At 53.6% G+C, this 20598-nt stretch overlaps 2 protein-coding genes across 2 annotated transcripts; both read right to left on the reverse strand.

The window, feature by feature from the left end:
- Nucleotides 1-52: 52 nt before the first annotated feature.
- On the reverse strand, nucleotides 53-13375 carry RSPH9 (radial spoke head component 9). Its single transcript, XM_032409750.1, has 5 exons — nucleotides 13138-13375; nucleotides 9922-10087; nucleotides 7832-7961; nucleotides 7206-7352; nucleotides 53-557 (listed from the first exon to the last, which is right to left on the reverse strand). Exons 1-5 carry the CDS (start codon nucleotides 13362-13364, stop codon nucleotides 397-399), a joined length of 831 nt encoding a protein of 276 aa, XP_032265641.1. The 5' UTR covers nucleotides 13365-13375; the 3' UTR covers nucleotides 53-396.
- Nucleotides 13376-15970: 2595 nt separating this feature from the next.
- MAD2L1BP (MAD2L1 binding protein) lies at nucleotides 15971-19821 on the reverse strand. The gene is made up of 3 exons (XM_032409751.1): nucleotides 19756-19821; nucleotides 18948-19213; nucleotides 15971-16902 (listed from the first exon to the last, which is right to left on the reverse strand). The coding sequence occupies exons 1-3, from the start codon at nucleotides 19799-19801 to the stop codon at nucleotides 16390-16392; spliced, it is 825 nt and encodes a 274-aa protein (XP_032265642.1). The 5' UTR covers nucleotides 19802-19821; the 3' UTR covers nucleotides 15971-16389.
- Between the last annotated feature and the right edge of the window lie 777 nt (nucleotides 19822-20598).

The following is a 20598-nucleotide window of genomic DNA, read 5'->3' on the forward strand; positions in this document are numbered from 1 at the left end:
GCTTGAGCCCATTTCTAGCCAGTTCTTGAGCACTGAGTCACTCATCTCTTGTGATAGGCCACATGAATGCCACCAGAGGAAGTTTCCGGGCCAAGTGGGTTCCCATGCCCTGTGTTGACAAGCCCTCAGCTCTTCAGCTTCCTCCGAGGACTCCTGGCTGTCCCCGCCTCCCCCAGCCCCTTCCACCCACCATCATCTCCCTCATGAGCACATTCCAGCCCTCCACCGCTTGCTCTAGAGCTGGGTCCCCTGGCACAGCGGCCTGTCCTCAGAGCCTGGACACCAGACAGGGGCAGAGGTGTGGAGAAGCAGCGGGACAGAACAAACAGACCAAATTCACAGCCATTTATGAAAGTAACATTTAGACTCTAATACACTCCCCCCGGCCGGCCCCTGCTACAGCATAAAGGGGAGGTCTATGTTCTTCTCGCCGGTGCCCACGTAGATCGAGCCATAGCTCTTGGTGCGGGGAGCATGGAAGAAGGTGAGGCCTGGCCAGAGCAGGCTGCGCAGCACCACCAGGGCGTTGCCCCTCTCCATCTGGATGCTCCAGGACCCTGGGAGGAGGCGGGCAGGAGGGGAGGCCTGGGTGCTGGGGAGCCAGAGCTCTGCCCTCTGCAGAGGCCCCCCAGCCCCTTGGGCAGCCTGGCCCGGGTGCTACGGTTCCACTGGGAAAGGGAAGACAATTTAATTATCCGGCGCTTTACTCCTCCTGATTGCCTTTTAGCCGTTTCACTGCTCATTAAAACCACTTCCAGAGGGAGGGCAAAGGAAATGAAAAGAGGTGAAGCACACCCCGCTTCATTTTGTTCCTGTCAGCAAGGCTAGTTAAAGGTTGAATGGGGGAGGAAGCGGAGTCCACAGGCGGGGGAGATGGGGCCCGGCTAGGAGAGGCTCTCTCCAGGCTTCCGCACTCAATACGAGGGGCAGCCCGTCACCGGTGACCTGCAGTCCTGACGCAGTTTGCCCTTCTTGCCCCTTTACTCTCTCGTCCCCAGTCCCAGAAGCCTCTGCTCTGAGATGGATTAGACCTGACCAGGGGCGCACAGAAGTTGAGCTGTTTCAGGCCTCCCAGCCTCAATAGCCCGACCTGGCAGCCGGCGGACTGGGAGCCATGCTTGGCGGGAGGGGACTTGGGCTGCAGCTAATGAGCCTTTGTCCATGCTGGGTTCTGCCCTGGATTTTTGCTCCCCAGACAGGAGCAGCCCAGCCTCGGGCTGAGTTGTGCAGCCATGAGGACTTGGCGGGAAGGGCCTGATCCGGCTCCAGAACCAAGGGAGGGAGCCCCTGTGTGGGAGGAAGGAGCCTGGGAAAATCGCCTCTGGATGCAGATCTGGAGCTTCTATTCCCCTGCGCACTGAGGCCTCTCCCCGGCCCAGCCGCAGCTCTGCTCCAGGCCCTGCCAGAAAGGCAAAGGCTTTGAAGGTTTTGGTGTTGGAACAGCCAGTGATGCGCCGAGGCCTTCATCCGCTGCCAGCTCAGCCCGGCTGCTTGGCTCCCACCACCCAGCTTCCCACAGGCCTCCTCCCGCCATGGCCCACCCTGGTCACTCCACACCCAACAGCCTCACGGCTCCGTCCCCACCCATCAGGGGCCACCCTGCATCTGAGAGACCTTACCCCCAGGCGCCCTGGGGCCCCATAGCAGCTCAGTCCTGCTCAGGGTGCCACCACCTGCCCGGGTCAAAGCCAGAGCTTTCCAGGTGCATGTAGGTCAGCCGGCACCAAGTGCCACCACCACCTGTTCAGGAGAAGGTGCAGTGGAAGGCACAGTGTGGCCTTCATCCCGCCCCCAGGCCCACACAGTGCCGGCCAGATGGCATCGAGAAAGAAGAGGGCCCCTGGGTTACCAGAGCTCTGGCTGGGACACTGGGAAGAGGGGGTCCTTTCCTGGCCAGAGAAGGGGGTAGTGTTTCCCCTGGCTCCTACAACTTTCCTCTCTGAGCACCTGAGGTCCTCCACCTCCCAGACCTGCCCTCAGAGTTCTAGAGGCCCTAGCCCGCTGCTTTCCCAGACGCTCGTTACAGAAGACAGATTGCCTGGGGGGAATGGGAGTGAGGGTGTGACAGAACAAAGTGTCCCCAGTGCATGGCATTCAGCTTTTGGCCAGAAGAACAGACCCCAGGAAGGTACGTTCCCAACCCCCCCCCACCACCATCCAGTCACTCCCACCAGTGCCCAGAGCATCATCTGGGGACAGTCCCTGCCCTCGGAGCCCACAGCCACACAGTTCTCTTGAACTGAAAGCAGGTCAGGCTCTGCCTCGCTTCTCTCTGCCCACCCAGGAGGGCAGCTTGCAACCTGCCTGGCCCCAAATGCACTGAAAGAAATGAAACCCTGGAGGCCTCGGCTCTCAAGTTCACAGTCACCAGCACCTTGGCACACCCTGGCGAGGGCTGACCTTCCCTCGCACAACCTTGGCCACCTCCTACCTCCTGCCTCCAGTAGATGAAGGGGCCCAGACTGAGCAGGGCACCCCCAGCCCCCACCGAGAGCAAGGGGGAGCTGGCAGGGAGGCCAGAGAAATGCAGTACCCCCACCGGGGCAAGGGGGCAGCGCCAAGCAGGCTGAAGGGTGCTGGCGGCGAATGGAAGTGGCATGTGAGGGGCCGGCCAGCCAGCAGCACTGCCTCCCTCCCTCCCTTGCATTCCTGTCACACTCCTGTCCTCTTCTCCTTGTCCCTGGCTCAGCTGGTCGCCCAGGAAACACACACACGCGCACAGACTCTCAACGTGCCAGGAGTCACGTAGCATCTACCTGGAGAGCCCGGCACTCGCTGTCACCTTCACCCACTTGTATTGCAATTGCTGGAAAGGCCGGGCCCGGCCACTGCCACCGCCTCCTCTCAGACTCCAGGGGAAGCAGCCTCCTGTGGCCTTGGTCTCTCTTAAGTCTCCCCAAAACTTCCCTCCTGCCCTCTGGCAGCCACTCTTCTCTAAGGAGCTGTGTTTTGAGGATGTGGTGGGGGGCAAGCAGGTAAATCAGGGATGGAGCCTCTTGTCAGGAAGTCCTCCTGGGTTGCGTGGGCCCCAGGGGTCTTACAGGGCTAGTGGAAGCCTCAGGCTAGCCTCAGGCAGCATGCGCATCATGATTACACTCGTGTGCCCTCCTGGAAGAAACGCAGCAAAGCTCTGAGATGGCGTTTGAGGGAGAGAGCGGGCCAGACTGGGGATCGGGGCTCTCCAGCCACAGCAGATGGTTTTACACTTTCTCTTCAGACCAGCCCCACACAACTGGTCACACACACAGAAATGGCCATGGGTCACTTCTCTCAGAGTGGTCACTCCCCCCTCCCCCACCAGGGCCACAAGTTATGGTCAAATCCCCTGACGGAAGAGTACCCTGCTCGATGGGCAAGGCCGGGCCTCCTGGTCCAGAAGGCTAAGCACCTGTCAGCCAGGCTTCCAAGGGGCTGGGTGGGAGGAGCCACCTGCACACACCCCCAAGAGAAAGCTGATCGGCCAGGGTGTTCCCCTCCTGTCTCCAGTGTTCTGACTCCCCCGTCGCCCGCCTCCTCCTCACCAGGCCGGCAGGCAGGCCCCATGCTGCCCTCTGCTGCCTGAACTGGGCATTGCTGCCTGGCTCCCGAATGCGGCAGCCCCGCAGCCCCGGGGCCGGCGGTTCCTGAGATCCGTGGGCTCCAGCCCCTGAGTGGAGTAAGGAGAGAGCCTCTGCCCTCCACCCCCCCCACACCCGGCTCTGCTTCCCAGGACACCAGTGACCTTGTTCGTGAGGCACCTTCTATTTCACATTTCCACTTCCCATCCTGTTTCAGGTGATCTTCCCAAACCTCTGTGAGGCAAGGGCAGTGTCTGGTGGGCGAGGGCATCCTGCTGCCTGGCACGCAGTACCTGCTCAGTGGCTATCTGCTGAGGAGCACTGAACGGAGTGCTGCCTAGAAATCTGGTCCGACCTGGTGCTCCATCTGCCTCAGCTGACTGCAGACAGGCTCGGAGAACTCCTGGCTGGCCCTTCGTCCACCAGGATGATGGTTCTGCCCCCAAAGCTGCCCACTCCCACAAAACTCTGCAGACCCCAGGGCAAGGCAGGATGGCTCAGGAAGGCATTGGTGGAAGCAGGCAACATCCCTCCCCATCCTGTCTGCAACCATGGCTGGTCCAGGAACAAGCTGCTGAGCTGGCCTACCTCCATGCGCACAGAGAACAGGAGTCCCCGGGGCAGGCCCAACCTAAACCATCCCTGCTAACAGGAGACCCAAAGTCCCCCTGAACAATTGCCTCCGTCCCAGAAAGGAAACAATTATCCTACCCGGGCAGAAAACGACTGTCAAATTCCACTCCTCCAGCCAGTGCTGGTGTCCCAGGGAACCCTTCCCTGGGATTTTGGCCCTACTTCGCAGCCAGGCCCATTGAGGCTGCTGTCTGCCTTGCAGGCAGCCTCTCAGCAGCTCTTTCTGCTCCTTCACTGGCAGGTAAGGAAGGGAGTCCGGGAGCAAAATCTGAGTGTGCGCTCTTCCCTGGACCACCCACACTTCCACCACCACCCCCCAACACCACAGCCCCAACCAAGTCATCGTGAGGAAAAGCTGGGCCTGACTGCCTGGAGGTTTTCTGATGGTGGCTCTGGGAGGCAGGGAGCTGGAGGCCCAGAAGCTGTGATGTTCCCCAAGGTGAGGCCAGGAGCATCCCCCCTCAGGCCCACACACACAGATGCCAGGAGCCCTCAGCCACGAAGTCTCCAGCACTGAAGGCAAAGCCACACGCCAGGGCAGACTGAACCATCAGTTGATCCTTCAGCCCTGAGGCCCGCCGTATGGGCAGGATGTCTAGGGCCTCAGGCCACTGCAGCTCACCTAGCTCCCAGGCCCAGGTTCTTACCTCCTGATGAATTCACTTGCCGACTAGACACATCAGGGTGGCCCCAGCATCCTTTAGGAAGATCCCCCAAAGTTCCATAGCTTACAACCCCAGCTGCAGGGAGAGACAGCTACCTCCTGTGTCCCCTTTATCCAAAATGAAAGGGCAGACAGGGTTGCTAGGGTTCCCTTAGGTAGACTTTGCTGGGTCCCCACACCCCATCTAGCTGGCTTTGGTCTTGACTGCAAAGGCCCTAGCACACCCCTCCCTGCTCCCACCGCAGAGGATGAAGCTCCAAAGGGAAGGAGGCACTCTTGGGCCAGTCCCCTAGTCAGCCAGCACTGCGGAGGGAGTGCAGCATCCCTGGGCCCTGGAGCATCCGGCTGCAGGTGAGCCCTGGAGCAGGGCTTTCCAGCCATGCCCAGATTCAGGGGAGCAGGGCTACAGCCCTCAGATGAGCGGTATGAAGAGGACTTTTCTCAGCCCGCCCCTCAGACCCTGGTGCTGTGTCCCACCACCACAGTGTTGCTGGCTTCCTGTATCCACCAGGGATGTGCAGGCCACTCTGGCTTCCGGCCAGGCTGGGAGCACAGAGTTGGGGGAGATAACGGGAGTCTGGAAAGCGTGTCTTGTGGGGGAAAAGTGCCCCAGCCCCTACCAACCTTCTTTATCTCCCCTGCAGGTCCAGGAGGCCCGTGCTATGCTCAGGGAGGTTTGACTTGGGACCCCCATGTGGCAGAGGCCAGAGTGGCCATTCCTTGCTGGCAGCCCTTACCCCCTTGGGACCATTGCCCGGCCCCTTGGGCACTGCAGGAGCCATGAAATGGCCTCCAGATCCCTACCTGGCCCCATTCCGTCCTTCTGTGCACCTTATTGTCACAGCTCCCACCGCCTTGCTGTAGGCCTCCTACCCCTTGCCTTCCTCGGTCCTCTTGGCCTGCCCTGACTCCCCTCTAAGGCCTTTTTGCCACTAAAAATAACACAAGTAATAATGACTAATTTTCATTTGAGTCCTTACTATGTGGTAGGCCCTGCTAGAAACATCTTGTATATCCATTAACTCATTCCATTCTCAGAACAGCCCAATGAGGTGAAAAATACCATTATGCCCTTTTAGGAATGAGGGAATGGAGGCACAAGGAAAGTGGGGGGCCTGCCCTGGGATCACACAGCTCGCGAGTGGCAGATTTGGGATCCCAGCCGAGGCTGTCTGATGCCAGAGTCCCTGCCTCCGCCATCCCATCCCCTCCCCCTGGCTGGGAGTGCACATGCTCCCCAGAAGTGGTCCCCCTCATGGTGGGGGCAAAGATTGTCCTGCTGTCCCCACTGTCCACTGAAAAGGAAACACTCATCTACTTGACACCACAGTTCATGCCAGAGCCCTGGAGACTAAGGCTCACCGTGTCTGTCCTTGGGTTTTGCTGTCCGAGCCTGCTTCCTCACCTGTAAAACGGGGATGAAACAGTAGCCCCCCCCAGGGCGGCTGTGAGAGGGAACGTGAGATAAGGCGTGGAGGGGGCTGAGCACAGCGCCCTGTGCACAGCAAGCAGGGCCATCACTCTCAGGAGTCGCCATTCCTGTCATTATCCTCGTTAGCACTGCTGGCATCCATAGCAGGTCCCTGCAGTGCTCAGAAACCCCAAACGTGGGGAGGGAACGAGGCAGGGTGCTGTGTCAGCACCCAGGGCCTCGGCCCCACTTGCCCAGAGCCTGGCACCTGTTCTGGCAGACAGCCTCCAAGCAAGAGCATCTTCCCAGGACACACACTTCTCTACTGGCACAGCTCGGGGGAAGGAAATGGGGTCCCTGTGCCCCCACCCCCCAACTGCTGGGGGTGTGCCTGGGCCGGCTGGGCCCTGAAAGACCTCTGAGGCTGTACGTTTTAAGATTAAAACCTACCACGCACATAGCGGGAAGCAAATGTACAGAACTCATTTCCTTAGCAGGTGGTTTGCCCTTCAGTCGCTCAGCACCCACTCACCGAGCACCGGCTACGTGCCAAGCACTGGATCTATCCCCAAAACTGACAGTTAGGATAGACGTGTGGCTAGTATTTTCAGGGATGTTTTCAGCGATGTTTGGGAGAGGATCCCCAGCCTGCCTCCTTCAAGACTGGTATGGAAATCAAGAGAGGCACTGAGAGACCTCCTGTGTGTGGCATCACATGGAAGACAGTGCCTCCTTTTGTCTGAAGACATGTACCAACTGTTTATTATGAGCCGAGCCCTGGATTGGGCCCTGGGGAAGCCCCCACCCTCAGGGAACCCCAGTGAACCACCAGTTCCCACTCGGGCCCTTGGTTCCAATCTCAGAGGAGAATGGCAGGTGGCATGACCCACTGCTCTGACCTGGAGGCAGATCCAATGTCCTCCAAGTCATAGGCTATTACCTTTGGGGATGTCATGCTCTAAGGAGTCCATGAAGTCCAGGGAGGGGTCCAGGTCAGCCTTCTCAAGCAAGGTCTTGTTCTTCAGCTCAACAGGCTCCCTGAAGTGGAAGTAGGAACTAAGCTTCTTGGCTTCAGACAAAGACAGTCCTAAAAAGAGGTGGTAGGTAGGAAGGGATGGTCGTGCCCAAACCCCACAGTCTCCCTTTCTCCATGCATGAGAACCACATGGAGAGGGCTGCAAAGGACTCAGTCAGATACTGACAGAACTAAAGGGAGAAAAAGGAGTTGTGTTTTGTCAGCCCAGCCTTGCTCCAGACCCTGCGATGAGAAGACACCAAAGAGGAAGAAGGTGGGAAAGGCAGGGAGCCCAGAAGGCAAAGCCCTGGGACCCAGATGGCCAAATGCTCTCCTACCCTCAGACAGAAAAGAGTCAGGGTCCAGTGACTGGGCAGCCCATGCCAACCCACCAATGCCAGGCCATGGAGCACATCCTCCCAAGTGATATGGCCACAGCTGGTCTTTCTCTGAGGAAGTGGGACAGGTTCCCCAGGACTCCCAGAAATGTGTCTGACTATGCTTGGGAAGAGATGCCCTCCTGCCCTTGAGAGGGGCCCTGGAGACCTCACCTTCAAAGGTCCGATTGACGTGGATAGGTCCAAAAGGGGTCTTAAAAAGGGCTCCTCGGGGGATGACTGCCACAGCCTTGTCAATCTGGTCAATGACAGACACCAAGCGGGTCTCTTCCTTGATCTGGACCTGAGGAGACAGGAGACAAGCCAACCTGCCAGAGTGCTGTGCCCACTCACCCCTGGTGCAAGGGCCCTCTGCATGACCACCTGACCTGGATCACCACCACGTAGATGCCAAGTCCATGGAAAATCATGTTGGGCAAGCCCTCGCCTTTCCTCCTCTCAAGATTCCCTCTCTCACTCCCTCCCTTCCTTCTCTTCCTTCATTCCTTTCTCTTTTAAATTGGTAATACATACTGATGGTGCAATATTTAAAACTACAAAAAAAAAAAAAAATAGCAGTCTCTCTCACCCCATCCCTGACCCTCCAACTGCCCTCACTGGAGGCAACCACTGTTAATGGTTTTTTATGTACTCTTCCAGAAACATACCATCCTATCATCATATGTAAATGTTGCTTATTTTGCCTTTTTAAAATATAAACGCAATCCTGATCACTGTTGAATATTTAGGTAATATAGAAATAGTTTATAATATACTCCACAAAGAATTAAAACCATTCATCATCCACCTCCTAAAGATAATCACTAATAACATATTGGCATACTTCCTTCTATTCTCTTTTCTGTGCATATATTTAAAACAAGAGTCTCAGTTCATATAGTTTCAGATCCTATGCTTTGACTTAACATCTCTCAAGCACCACCCCATATTATAACATTTTCATGCGGATGAAATTGGTTACAATCAATATCAAGGGCAACCCTGAATAAAAGGACTTCGCAGCAATGTCTGGAGAAAAGCAGCACTTGACAGGGAAAACGTGTCACCAGGGGCCCTGAGAGTCACTCCGCCACCTATTTCCCAGGAGCTGCCAACTGGAATTTTTACACATTAGATGGAAACGAATGCTTTACACATGCCTAGCCCAGGGCCTTCACATAGGTTGCTTCATTTAACCTGTACGAGATTACAAAGTAGATATAATTATCCCACTGTTTGAGAAAATACACCTCAGGGAGGTCAAGTTTGTCAGGTGGGGTGGGGGAGAGGGGTGGGGACGGAAGTTGAGGCATCATAGGCCTCGACTGAGACTTTTGGCCTCACCCAGGTTCAAGGGCACAGGCTGTGTTTTGAACTCCAGGTTTGTCTAGTTTCAAAATTTGCACTCTGTATTTTTTGACCCAGCAGTTCCATTTCTAGGAACTGAAACTTCAGAGAGCATACACACGTTGGAAGTGTGTATGAGCTACAACTCGGAGACGTCGTGCATTTCCACGACGAAGACACTGGTCCGACTGTGGGACGTTCACACACAGTAAAAACAATAGGGGAGGCTCTTTAGAGTACTGACATAGAAAGAGCTCCAAAACATATTAGGTGAGAAAAGCAAGATGCAGAACTCTGTGCGTAACATCTGCCATTTGTTTCGTCTTAAGATCAAAAGAGACTATGTAGACATTAGGTATTTGCTGAGGCTTGTATCGCCATCAAATATCTCCGGAAGTAGAGCTTCTGAAACTTTAATGTGTATTCGAATCCCCTGGGACTATGTTAAAAATTCCGATCCCGATACCAGCTGGAGAGTGTGCATTTCTAACTCCCAGGCCGTGGTGATGCTTCTGATCCACACAGCACTTTGCGTAGCAAGACGTGGGCACGCACATACGTGCAAAATGGGTTACGTTAATGTCCCCCAGAAAGAGGACCTGGGGGACTGGCAGACAGGGATGAGAGGGGCACTTTGCTAAATTCCTCTTTGTGCCTTCAAATTGCAAATCATGTGGATATATTATCCAGTAAAATAAAAACATAGATACGAGAGCCTGTGCACATCCCATTACCCCATAGCACAACACAGACCCCCTCCCCCAGCCCCCGCCCAGAGCCAGGCTCCCGACAGAGCGGCCCGTCCACTCTCCACCCTGTCACACAGGAGCTGTGTGGTATTGCCACCATAATTTCTATTGGGCTGGGCTTTGGATGGCCCAGGCTCTCTCTGTCCTCCTGCTCTCGTCTTCACTCACCACTACTTCTTCTTCAAAGACCTTTTCGCCCTCACTCATCTTCTGCAGCTCAGTGTGTTCATATTCATGCGAGGGGTCCCCCATGAAGCGGCCCTTCACCACAGATGTCTGCAGCAGCATATCCTCCGTGGCCGGGGGCAAGAGGCTCCACTCCATGCAGTTCAGGCTGCCAATGACATCCCCAGGATCCTGGTTTCCAGGCTTCCTGCCACCACCCCTTCTCTTGAGGATGAAGCCCAAGAAAAATGTTGGGAGTCACACCTCTCCCCTTCCAAGGCCTAAATGCCTATGGTGCACCCTACCCCCGTGTGTGAGGCAAATTCAAATTTATTTCATAAAAAGTCAAGGTCACAAAAGCTTTGTAAATACCAAAATTCCAAAAAGCTTTTTCCTAGATAACTGCACTGTGAGATTCCTGATGAGCTTCTAGAAGCTGAACTTTCCTCAATTACAAGCGCTTCTGTGTTGGTAGGCCCCAAATTCATGCTCCGCCTGCCTACTGAGCCAGCAGCACGGCCACATTCCCCCATTTCTCAGGAAAGCCGGTCCCAGGCTCCAGGACCTGTCCTCTGAGGTCTCCAACACTGACCAGCCCAGTCCCTTCTTCCCCACTCCTGCCAGGAGAGGGCGTCCTCCCACTCCTCTCTAACCCACTCAGCCTGTTGGGGTAGGCTTGCTCACCTTTCCACCCTTCTAGAACTCTCCACGGGCTCCTTTCTCAACATCAAAACTTCTCAGCTTTCTAAAACAACAGCCCTGAAAGCCATGCCCTGCTAGAAAATAGTCTTTTCCCGTCCCTCACTCCTCTCCTCCAGCTCTAAACAATAATCTCAGAACAACTGGCCCCGTGGAAGCCTTTCCTCCCCTCACCTTCACTCTGCCCACTACACGGTCACTTCTGCCCCTGCCACCCCACAAAACTGCTTAGGAGGACATCCTCAGGACCTAAAAACCAACAAATGCATCTCCCTTCTCTCTCCTCCACTGCCCTAAGCATTCCCAGGGATCTATTCTCACCCCTCTGTTCTCTCTGCAGGCTGGCCCACCTGACTCCCAAGGCCCTAGCTACTGCCTAGTTGGTATCCAGAACCCAACCACCTCTCACCACCTCCACTGCCCCCCGCTGGTCCAAGCCCCTATCTACTCTTACCTAGATACTACGGTAACCTCCCAACTGGTCTCCCCAAATCCATACCTGCTCCCCTTTCAGTCTAGTTCTCACCCAGCTGCCAGATCATGTCTCTGTGTAGAAGCTTCCAAAGACTTCCCATTGAGCCAAGTCCTTGCAATGCCCCACAAAGCCCTCTGGTCCTTTACCTCTCTGACCTCATGTCCTATAATGTTCCCTCCTCTCCAGCCACACTAGACTCTAAGGGTTTCGACCAACACTAAGTACACATCTGCCTCAGGGCCTTTGTGCTTGCCTGGAATTCTCTTCCCTCAGATGAACACAGAGCTCACTCAGTTGCTTCAGGTCTCTTCACATATGTTACCTTATCAGAGAGACTATCTCTGACCACCCTATTTAAAACAGTACCGCATCCTGTATTCTCTAGATCTGCGATCTTTGTGTTTATTTATTGTCTCCCCTCCCCCCCCCACCCCCACACACTATAATATAGACTCCATGAAGACAAGGACTTTGTCTCATTTACCACTGAATTCCTGGTGCCTGGATCAATGCCTGGCACATAGTAGGTGCTGAAGAAATAAAAACTTATGGAATAAAATGAGTCCCAAATCTCTATCTTCAGTCCAGATGTTTTGTCTGGACTCTGGGTTTGTACTTTAATATGCCTCCTTATGACCCTGCCCCGCCCCCCACAGTCACCTCATACCAAGTTCAATGGGGCTTTCCTAGTCCTGCTTCCTGAATTCTGTTCCGGTGAGTGGCACTAGGACTAACCCAGCCGCCTTAGCTTCTCCACCTCTCCCATTCAGGCCCAAGTCTGGCCAGTGCCACCGCTTACATCTTTCCAACCCATCCCCTGACCTACAGTCCCTCAGCTACCTCTCCCTTGCAGTCCCCTTCATCTGGACACTGCAACAGTCTCCTGGATGCTCACCCACTTCAGGCTGGCCTGAGCAGGCTCTTCTTGCTTAAGGCCCCTGAATGGCTCTCCAGCTCTCCATAGCCCCTGAACAAATCCCCAGACTCTCCATCCAGTCTACGTAACATCCTGGCCTGCCATTGTCAGGTTTACCTACCTGCCATTCTCCCAAACACTCCAAGCCCACTCCAGCCAAGTTTGCAGAACTCTTCCCTCTAACTGGCATGCCTTTCCCCCACACCTTCCTGGGGAACTCCGGATCAGCTTTCAGATCTCTCTTAGCAATTTTTATTTCATTGCTCTCTAGAAGGCCCCCCTCGGTCCCCCTTTGCATACCCCTCTATCCTGGGATTAACACTTTGCTTTAATTGCTGGGTTACATATCGGTCTTCCTTCCTAGGATGTGAATAACTTGGAGACAGGTGAGTCTTAGCCATCTTTGTAACCCCAAGTCTACAAAGAATGCCTCCAATCAATGTTGGATTGATGCATGGACAGATAAATGAAGTCTCCAACTCCCTGCGGCCTGAATGGTTTGTTTTGTAAGGTGGTGAGCTTCCCGACGTCGCTGGGGGTAGTCAAGAAAGAGGCGGGGTGACCTTGCAGGGAAGGTAGCGTCTGGGGTATTTCCCCCAGTTCTAAATCCCTCCTCTCCCTTTCTGCATTCGTTCTCTACTTCCTAGAGCGCCTCCTTTTGTGAGCCAACTCCTCCACCGAAGATACTTCTGGACCCGCTTCCAAACAGCACCTCATTACCGTTTAGGGCTTCTGACCCTTCTCCAAGCTGTGCTCTTCAGAATGCCAGGCCTGCACCCGGCGTCTACTCCAGGTTCCCATTCTCCGGGACCTTTCACCTTGCTCCGCCTCCGTTCTTGACCCTGTCTGTATTATAAACCCACCTACGTCCAAATTTCTCTCCCCCCGCCCCTGCTCCGCGATGTTCTCAGGTCCCGGCCCCTTAATCCTCACCAGCTTAGTTGCGTCCCCGGCCCCGCCCCCTGGGCCCTTCTCCAGTTGGGTCTCCCCAGACCCTGTCCACCCGCTGCCCGGAGCCCGTCGGCCCCACCCCTTTCGAGTCCTACCACGCCCACCCCTTCCCGGCCGCCCGGTGGCGCCCCCTTCAGGAGCCAGGGACCGCCGCGGCCTGCTAGGGCGTCGCCTCAACCTGTAGAGAGTCTTGCGTGGTGCGAGCTGGTCCTCACTCAGGCCCTGCGCGATGTAGTAATCGGCGACGAGGCCGAGGATGCGGCCCCAGAAGAGGACCCGATCGTAGCGGTAGTCGCGCTTCACCAGCGTAAGGGAGGTGAGCAGCGAGGCCCGACGGTCGGGGCTGAGGCCCTGCCCGCTGCCGGACGCCAGCTCCAGCGACAGCAGGAGGCTCTCCGCGTCCATTGCGCCCCGGCTCTGATCAACGCCCGCCAGGTTGCTAGGAGAAGCTGTCTCCATGGAGACCTAAAGCTCTGCCCTTCCGTCGGGCAGGAAGGATTCCACCCACCCGGCCGCCCCCGGCCCCGCCCTCCCGGAACCTCAGGCCCGCCCTGCTCCCGACACAGCCCTTCCTTCCCCAAGTCTGGGCATACACTGGCTCCTGTCCTCGGTCCTTCTCGCGTTGGGGACCGCACGTGTTCTGCTGTCACGGTAACGGCGTGGTTTCCCCTAACATAGGTAGCCTACCGTGTGGGATTGAAGGTCCCCAGTTCCATGGATATTTTTGCCTTTTCTGAGCCTTTCCAACAGTTGAATAATTGAGTCCTCACCGTATATGCAATGAGGGCTTGGGAAGAAAAATAACACAACAGTAACGTTAGCTGTATTATTTCACTCCAGTTGTGTCCCTTCTTGGCCTCAGAATTGTGTGACGAAAAGAATTTGAGATCTTGGCTCTAACAGTCTAGGAATCTAAGACAATTAACCCCCACCCCAAGCCAGGTCCTACAGAGTGTGTGTGGGGGGGTCCATCGTTCCATTCTCCTCAGTCTTCATGAGATGTCTCTCTTCACTCCTTCCATAGGACTGTTCCACCCAAGTGACAAATGGAGACCTAGGCACCGGGGCAAGGCCCACACCTTGGGGGAGCAGGGTGTGAAGAGAAGTACAAAAAGGATGACATCACCTGCCACCTACATTTAGCCACCTCGGCCCTACAACTGTTGCTTTTAGGCCCAAATGGTAGCAAAATAGAAAAGGCCAGAATCCTACTGCAGCTGGGGCTTTTCACTCCCTGGGTTAGAGACTACATCACATCCAACTCCAGAGTCCCCAGCCAAGGTCAAACAGGTGAACAGATGCCTCAGCAAGCCTGTTGTCAAGGAAAGAGATGGGATGTGTTGAATTTTTTAAGATTTTATTTATTTATTTGAGAGAGGGAGAGAGAGAGAGAAACAGAGAGAGGGCATGAGCGGGGGGGAGAGGGAGAGGGAGAAGCAGACTCCCCACTGAGCAGGGAGCCCAACAGCCTGTTGTTAATATTGACTGACCTTTTCATTTCTGGATTCCTTTGGAGAGGACTCATGCAATCAGAATGACGTGGTCCCCCATGCCAAGCCAAAAGAGAAATAAGTGTCTAAATTACCCAGATAATTACTTTGTTTTGATTATGAAGGCTTTTACAATTGCTTATGAAGGCTTTTACAATTTGAGGTAGCTGACTTGGCCTAAGGTGTTTTCCATCTCAAAACAATCTGTTAACTCCCTTGTCCAAAACTCTTCCTCCCCGTAGAGCCCTCACCCTGTCCATTCCCAAGTAGGATATGGCCCAGGTCCTCTTTTGTAACGCAGTATCCTCAAACCAAAAACCAGCTGAAATTCTAACTGGTGGAATATGCTTCAAGTGGTCACAGCACCAAAAATCACCCAAACCTTTTGTCCTCACTGATTCCAGATGTACTGACCACTTATTACCGGCAGCTTCCTTGTCAGGAACCATGGTCTGAAGCCAGGGAAGGGAGTCCTGCAGATTTCCAATGCTACCACCTTTGGCAGAGTGAGCCTGCTTATTTCAGAGTAAAACCACACAGGCCATACAGCACAATGTACAGTACTCAGCCTCTGGAGCCGGGTGGACTGGGTTAGAATCCAGGTTTCACCACATAGGCAAGTTATTCTATTTCCCAACCCTCATCTGTAAGATGGGAACAACACATACTGTGGAAGGTTGTTACATGAGATCATGTATGTAAAGTGCTTAAAACACAGTGTAAAATTTAAACCATGTTTTATGTTTTCTTAACATAAAACATTCTTCGTAAAACATAAAGAATAGTATATATTTATACTGTCCCCATTTACACACACACACACACACACACACACACACACACACACACAAACCTGCCTATCTCCAACATCAACAGGGTAAGGACTCTGTCTTCAACTTGCTTCCAAGAAACAAGCAGGTGTTCTCAGGGACAAAGAGCATCAATGCTTAGCAGTCAGGATGGCAACAAGCCAGAGGAGAGCAAAGATCAGGATGGCCAAGTCAGAGGCGCAGCTGAGGGGAAGTGCCGCAGGTGGGAGAGTGGGGTGTGCCTAAGGACAGTGTGGCCAACAGGGACTGCCCGCGGCCACCAGACGACGGCAATGCAGACAGGCTAGGCAGAACCCCCGAAGGGACAGCTGGCCTCGGGAGCTGTTCCCACGGGTTTGCAGCTTTGCAAAGGCCCTCTCAGTTTTCCTTTCTCAGCCCAATCTCTCAGCCCCTTTTCCCCTGTGTGACCTTTGGCACACATACCGTAATGATCACAAAAACCCCTATGTGGCAAGGAAAGGAGGTCAGGCTAGCAGGTAGCTGATGAGGACTCTAGTCCCAACTCTGACATCAAAGTGTTATACAGAACCTTAGCCAAGTCCCTTCACTTCCCAGATGGGCCTAGGGCTGATGAAGAGAAAGAACCATCAGTAAAAAAAAAAAAAAAAAAAAAAAAATCCTAGAAGCCCTGAAGCATAAGAGGCCAAGGAGAAAGACAAAATACTCCAATCTTAACCCTGGAAATCTTTAAGCCAAGAGTTACAGGATAATTTAATGCAAATCCATTCATTTTTTTTATATTCAACTTCATTATGTCCCTAGTAAAAATTCTGAAAGGCCACAGCAAAAAGCGTAATAGGGCCACTTCCATAAGAGTGTCTGTCTATGGGCCCACATTTGCTTTCCAACCCGAACAGAAATGCCTGACCCAGCACCTTCTGGGAAAACCAACCTTTGATTCAAAGAGATGTGTTCAGTGATAATTATGACAGCCACAGCCACAAAACCAGCCCACCAGGAAGTCTAAGGAAGGGAGGCAGGCAGCTGAAAGGACAGAACATTCCTCTCACCAGGAAGCAACTCTAGCTCCAAGCAAGAGATGGGTGACTTGATGCCACAGGGGCAAAGATCATTTAAGCCATTGTGTTCACGATGAAGAAGCACCCCCATTCACTCATGGAAGCCTTTAAGTGTCACTGGTGCCTGGAACCAAATGTAATCCTCCCAGGCCGTGGCTGGGATAGAGGGTCTGCCACAGGACAGGGTCACAGTCAGTTTGTGGCCACGGGTGGGCACTCGGTAGTTGAGCTTGGGTCGAAACCAATCTTCTCCACAGTCCCGGTGCCCCTGTGCCATAACAATGGTGCCCATGAGCGGAGGAGCCTGGAGCTCACTGAAGGCATCAGCCATGAAAATGGCTCGGAAGAGACGGCGCAAACAAGCTGCTGTGCTCAGGCTCTGGTCCATGCTGCTGGGGGCCAAGCAGGACAAGTCAAGCTCGTAGAACTCCTTGGGACTTAAGGCACTGCCACCAAGGAGGATAAGCACGCGGGGTACTAATGTCCGGGCAAAGAAACCCTCTAGGTGGCTGAGGACACTCTCCAGTTCTGCCAGGGCTTGTTGGCATTTCCTGCTGCTCACCTCAGCGGTGGCCCGAGCTTTCTTCTTCATCGCATCCTCGGCCTGTGAGGACAAAGACCGGTGAAAGGGAAGGACGAGATGGGGGAGGCTAATGCCCTTTGAAGAACCCTGTGGGGATGCAGTATACTTCTGGGACTGGGTTTCCATGGCCATGACACTGGGCTTTTATCAGAGGGCAATATATTTAAAAAGGAAAATGCATTCTTTGTACAAAACCATACCTTTCCCATGCTCAGAACAGCAAAGACAGTACTCTGAAGCAGGAGGGCATCCAGAAATAAGCAACTAAAATAGTCAAGGAGATTTGGTGGCATGGCAGGTGGCAAACTTTGCTGTGCCATGAGTGACAACAGGAAATGAGGATAATCTGGATTAATAAAGGTGATTCTGGAGTTGGTCTTCAGTTAAATGTGGAAAATTAAACACATGCTTATTTGTGGTCCCATCTAAAATACTACTAAATGAGATAAAAAGGAAGGGAAGGAGGGGAGAAAGAAAGGGAACTCCCAAGGGCAAAGAGAACTGGGAAGCAGACAAAGGTAACCACAATTTCTGGAAAAGAGAAGGCAGATGGAAGAATTCAAGGGAGCTGAATACCAAGTGCTAAAAGAGGGAACCCCCCATGAAAAGCAAACTGATTCACACTGCAGAACCTCAGAAGGGCTCAGGAATTGACAATTTAGGTACCACAGAAGAATGAACAGAGAGGAACTGAGTGAAAACCCATGTGAGGACCCTTAGATCATCTCCCAATTTCCTCCACCCAGTCTTCTCCAGAGAGAAGACTTCCCATACTGATGTTTCAGGAGTCCTCCAAAGAGACCACTAGGTTCCTACCCAATATCCTCAGAGTGAAGTCTACAGCTCACAAGGCCCAGCCACGTACACAGAGCTTTCATTAATTTATTCTTAACTATTCATCAGACACAGAATAAAAGCCTCTAACATGACAGTCAGAGACCAAAACAAATAGGAAACTGAAAAACTGAAAAGAACAGAGTAAAAGTTAAAAAATACAATAATGAATATCCTCAAGTAAGAGAAGATCATATAGACATGAAACAACAGGATGGTATAAAAAAGAAACATGGAAAAAATTAGAAAGAGCTCTTAAGACTATGATCACAGGGGCGCCTGGGTGGCTCAGTTAGTTAAGTGTCCGCCTTTGGCTCAGGTCAGGATCCCAGGGTTCTGGGACTGAGCCCCATGTCAGGCTCCCTGCTCAGCGGGGCTCTGCTTCTCCCTCTGCCCCTCCCCCACCCCGACTCATTCTCTCTCTGTCTCAAATAAATAAATAATCTTTTTTTTTTGAAGATTTTATTTATTTATTTGACAAAGAGAGAGAGGGAGAGCAGGAACACAAGCAGGGGGAGTGGAAAAGGGAGGAGCAGACCCCCACTGAGCAGGGAGCCCGATGCAGGGCTGATCCTAGGACCCTGGGATCACGACCCAAGTTGAAGGCAGACAGACACTTAATAACTGAGCCACCCAGGCACCCCATAAATAAAAAATCTTAAAAAAAAAAAAAAATTATGATTGCCAAAGAAAATTATAAAAGTGTTAGAATATAAAGTCAAGGAAGTCCCCCAGTAAGTAAAACATAAAAATAAAGATGGGGGGTGCCTGGGTGGCTCAGTCAGTTAAGCGTCTCCCTTGGGCTCAGGTCATGATTCCAGGGTCCTGGGATCAAGCCCTGCAGGGGGCTCCCTGCTCAGTGGGAGGCCTGCTTCTCCCTCTGCCTGCCGCTCCCCCTGCTTGTGCTCTATCAAATAAATAAAATCTTAAAAAAAAAAACACAAAGACAAAGGGATGAACATCTGGGGAGAAAAGACATTAAAATTAAAAGGTCAGTTCATCAAGTCCAAATGCAACACAATAGCAGTTTCAGAAAAAGAAAATGAGAAAATGCTGGAGGATTAGACTATCAAAGACTAGGGTGGGGAGAAACTAAAGCCATGCGGCTGAAACACATTCCTTACAGCTGTTGAGGCTGACAGGGCCTGAAGATTCCTCAGAACCCCTTTTCACCTGCCTACCATGTACAGTCACAGTCTCCTCACCAGCTTTCTCCCAAAGCCTGTGCCTACCTGGGTAGGAGGTTTTCGATAGAAGTGCTTAAGCTGTTCATAGGGCAGAGGCAGTTGTTGGCGCTGGTACATGATATGCTTTAGAAGTTCACAAGTAAACCGACAGCAGCCTTCCTGGCTCACAGGCCCGGGAAACACCACTGGCACCATGCAGTCTCTGGGGCGAAAGGGCTCCGAAAGGTTGGGAGGTTCTTGAGTAGAGGTAGTCTCAAGTAGTTCTATCTGGGGGGCGTGGGTTTCCTCTGACTTCTCATACCATTCCAAATCTAGTAGGTGCGCAGAGGGACAAAAGAGAGACAAAAAATTTAAAAGCCAGTCAGTCTTCTCATTCCCTTGTACTGGGGAGGGGACAGCCCGACACATTCCCTCCGCAAACTCCTTGAGGGTGGTGGCGGGGAGATTCCAGACCCCAGTCGCCTAAGATGATTTCAGTGACTGCTGGATGGGGAATGGGAATGGGGGAGGGAGAATTTCGGACGCCGTGACTAGGGCTCCGCTCAGAAAGTGGAGGCCCTAACCCGGGGAAATTCGTTTACACTAAATGTAATCAAGCGGGATCCAGAACGCCGCGGAGAGGAAGACAGAGTGGGGACGAACCAATGGGATCCAGGACCGAGGGGGCGATGGAGTCCCTGGAGCCGAGGGGGCGATGGAGTCCCTGGAGCCGAGCGGGAGCCAGGAGGGACGCCGGCAAATGGGGGCAAGGAAGACTGGCCAGAGAAAGGGTCATGGACTAAAAGACTGGATAGCGGCGGTAGGGAAGAAACAGGTCCCCAAGGCTCCCTGAGCTCCGAAGCCCAGGCCTTACCAGGTACTGCAGGCCGGCACACCACTTCCGGCTCCGGAGCCGCCATCACGACCTCCTCCCGCTTCTCCGTGCGGTTTGAATAGGCGCCTCGCGGGGTATCATGGGAAGCCCTTGCCTCCACTTCCGGCTCGACTGGGACGAGTCGGGGCGCGGCGCCGCCGCAGTGGTGGAATCTGGGCGGGGTTGGGATTTGAGCCCGGTGCTCTCTCCGAACACTCCTGCACGGGTTCCGCCGAGCCCTTCCCCCACAGGGAACCCACGCTCTCTCAGCCACTGAGGTCTGCCTTCCAGAGGACACTCGCCCTCACGCACCCATTCTCTCCTGCGTTCACTCTTCACTGTGCACCTACTTCGTGCCAGGCCCTGTCCTAGGTGCTGGAGCCTCTGGCAAACAAGCAGAAGGCGGTTGCTGTCCTAAGGGGTTTGCTGCCTAGAAATACGATACCATGTGATGAATTATATACCGTGGGGTGTGCACGGGCTGTGGATAGAGGAACCGGCCACCTAAGCTAGAGGGGTGGTCCCAGAGGAAATGTGCCCAGGAAACTGTGACCTATAGGATGAGTAAAAGTAAAGAGGAGGGCTTAGGTATCCTGGAGACCTTGAGAGACAAGAGAATCCTCCATTCAAGGAATGAAAAGAGTTCAAGGGCGCCTGGGTGGCTCAGTAGGTTGAGTGAGGGACTCTTGATTTGGGCTCAGGTCATGATCTCAGGGTCAGGACATTAACTCTGCAAGGGGCTCTGCGCTCAGTGCCAGAGTCTGCTTGAGATTCTCTCTCTCCCTCTCCCTCTGCCCCTCACCCACTCACGCTCTCTCTCTCTCTAAATAAATTTAAAAAATT

The sequence above is a fragment of the Phoca vitulina genome, unplaced genomic scaffold (genome assembly GCF_004348235.1).
Source record: "Phoca vitulina isolate PV1807 unplaced genomic scaffold, GSC_HSeal_1.0 scaffold11, whole genome shotgun sequence".
Classification (NCBI taxonomy): domain Eukaryota; kingdom Metazoa; phylum Chordata; class Mammalia; order Carnivora; family Phocidae; genus Phoca; species Phoca vitulina.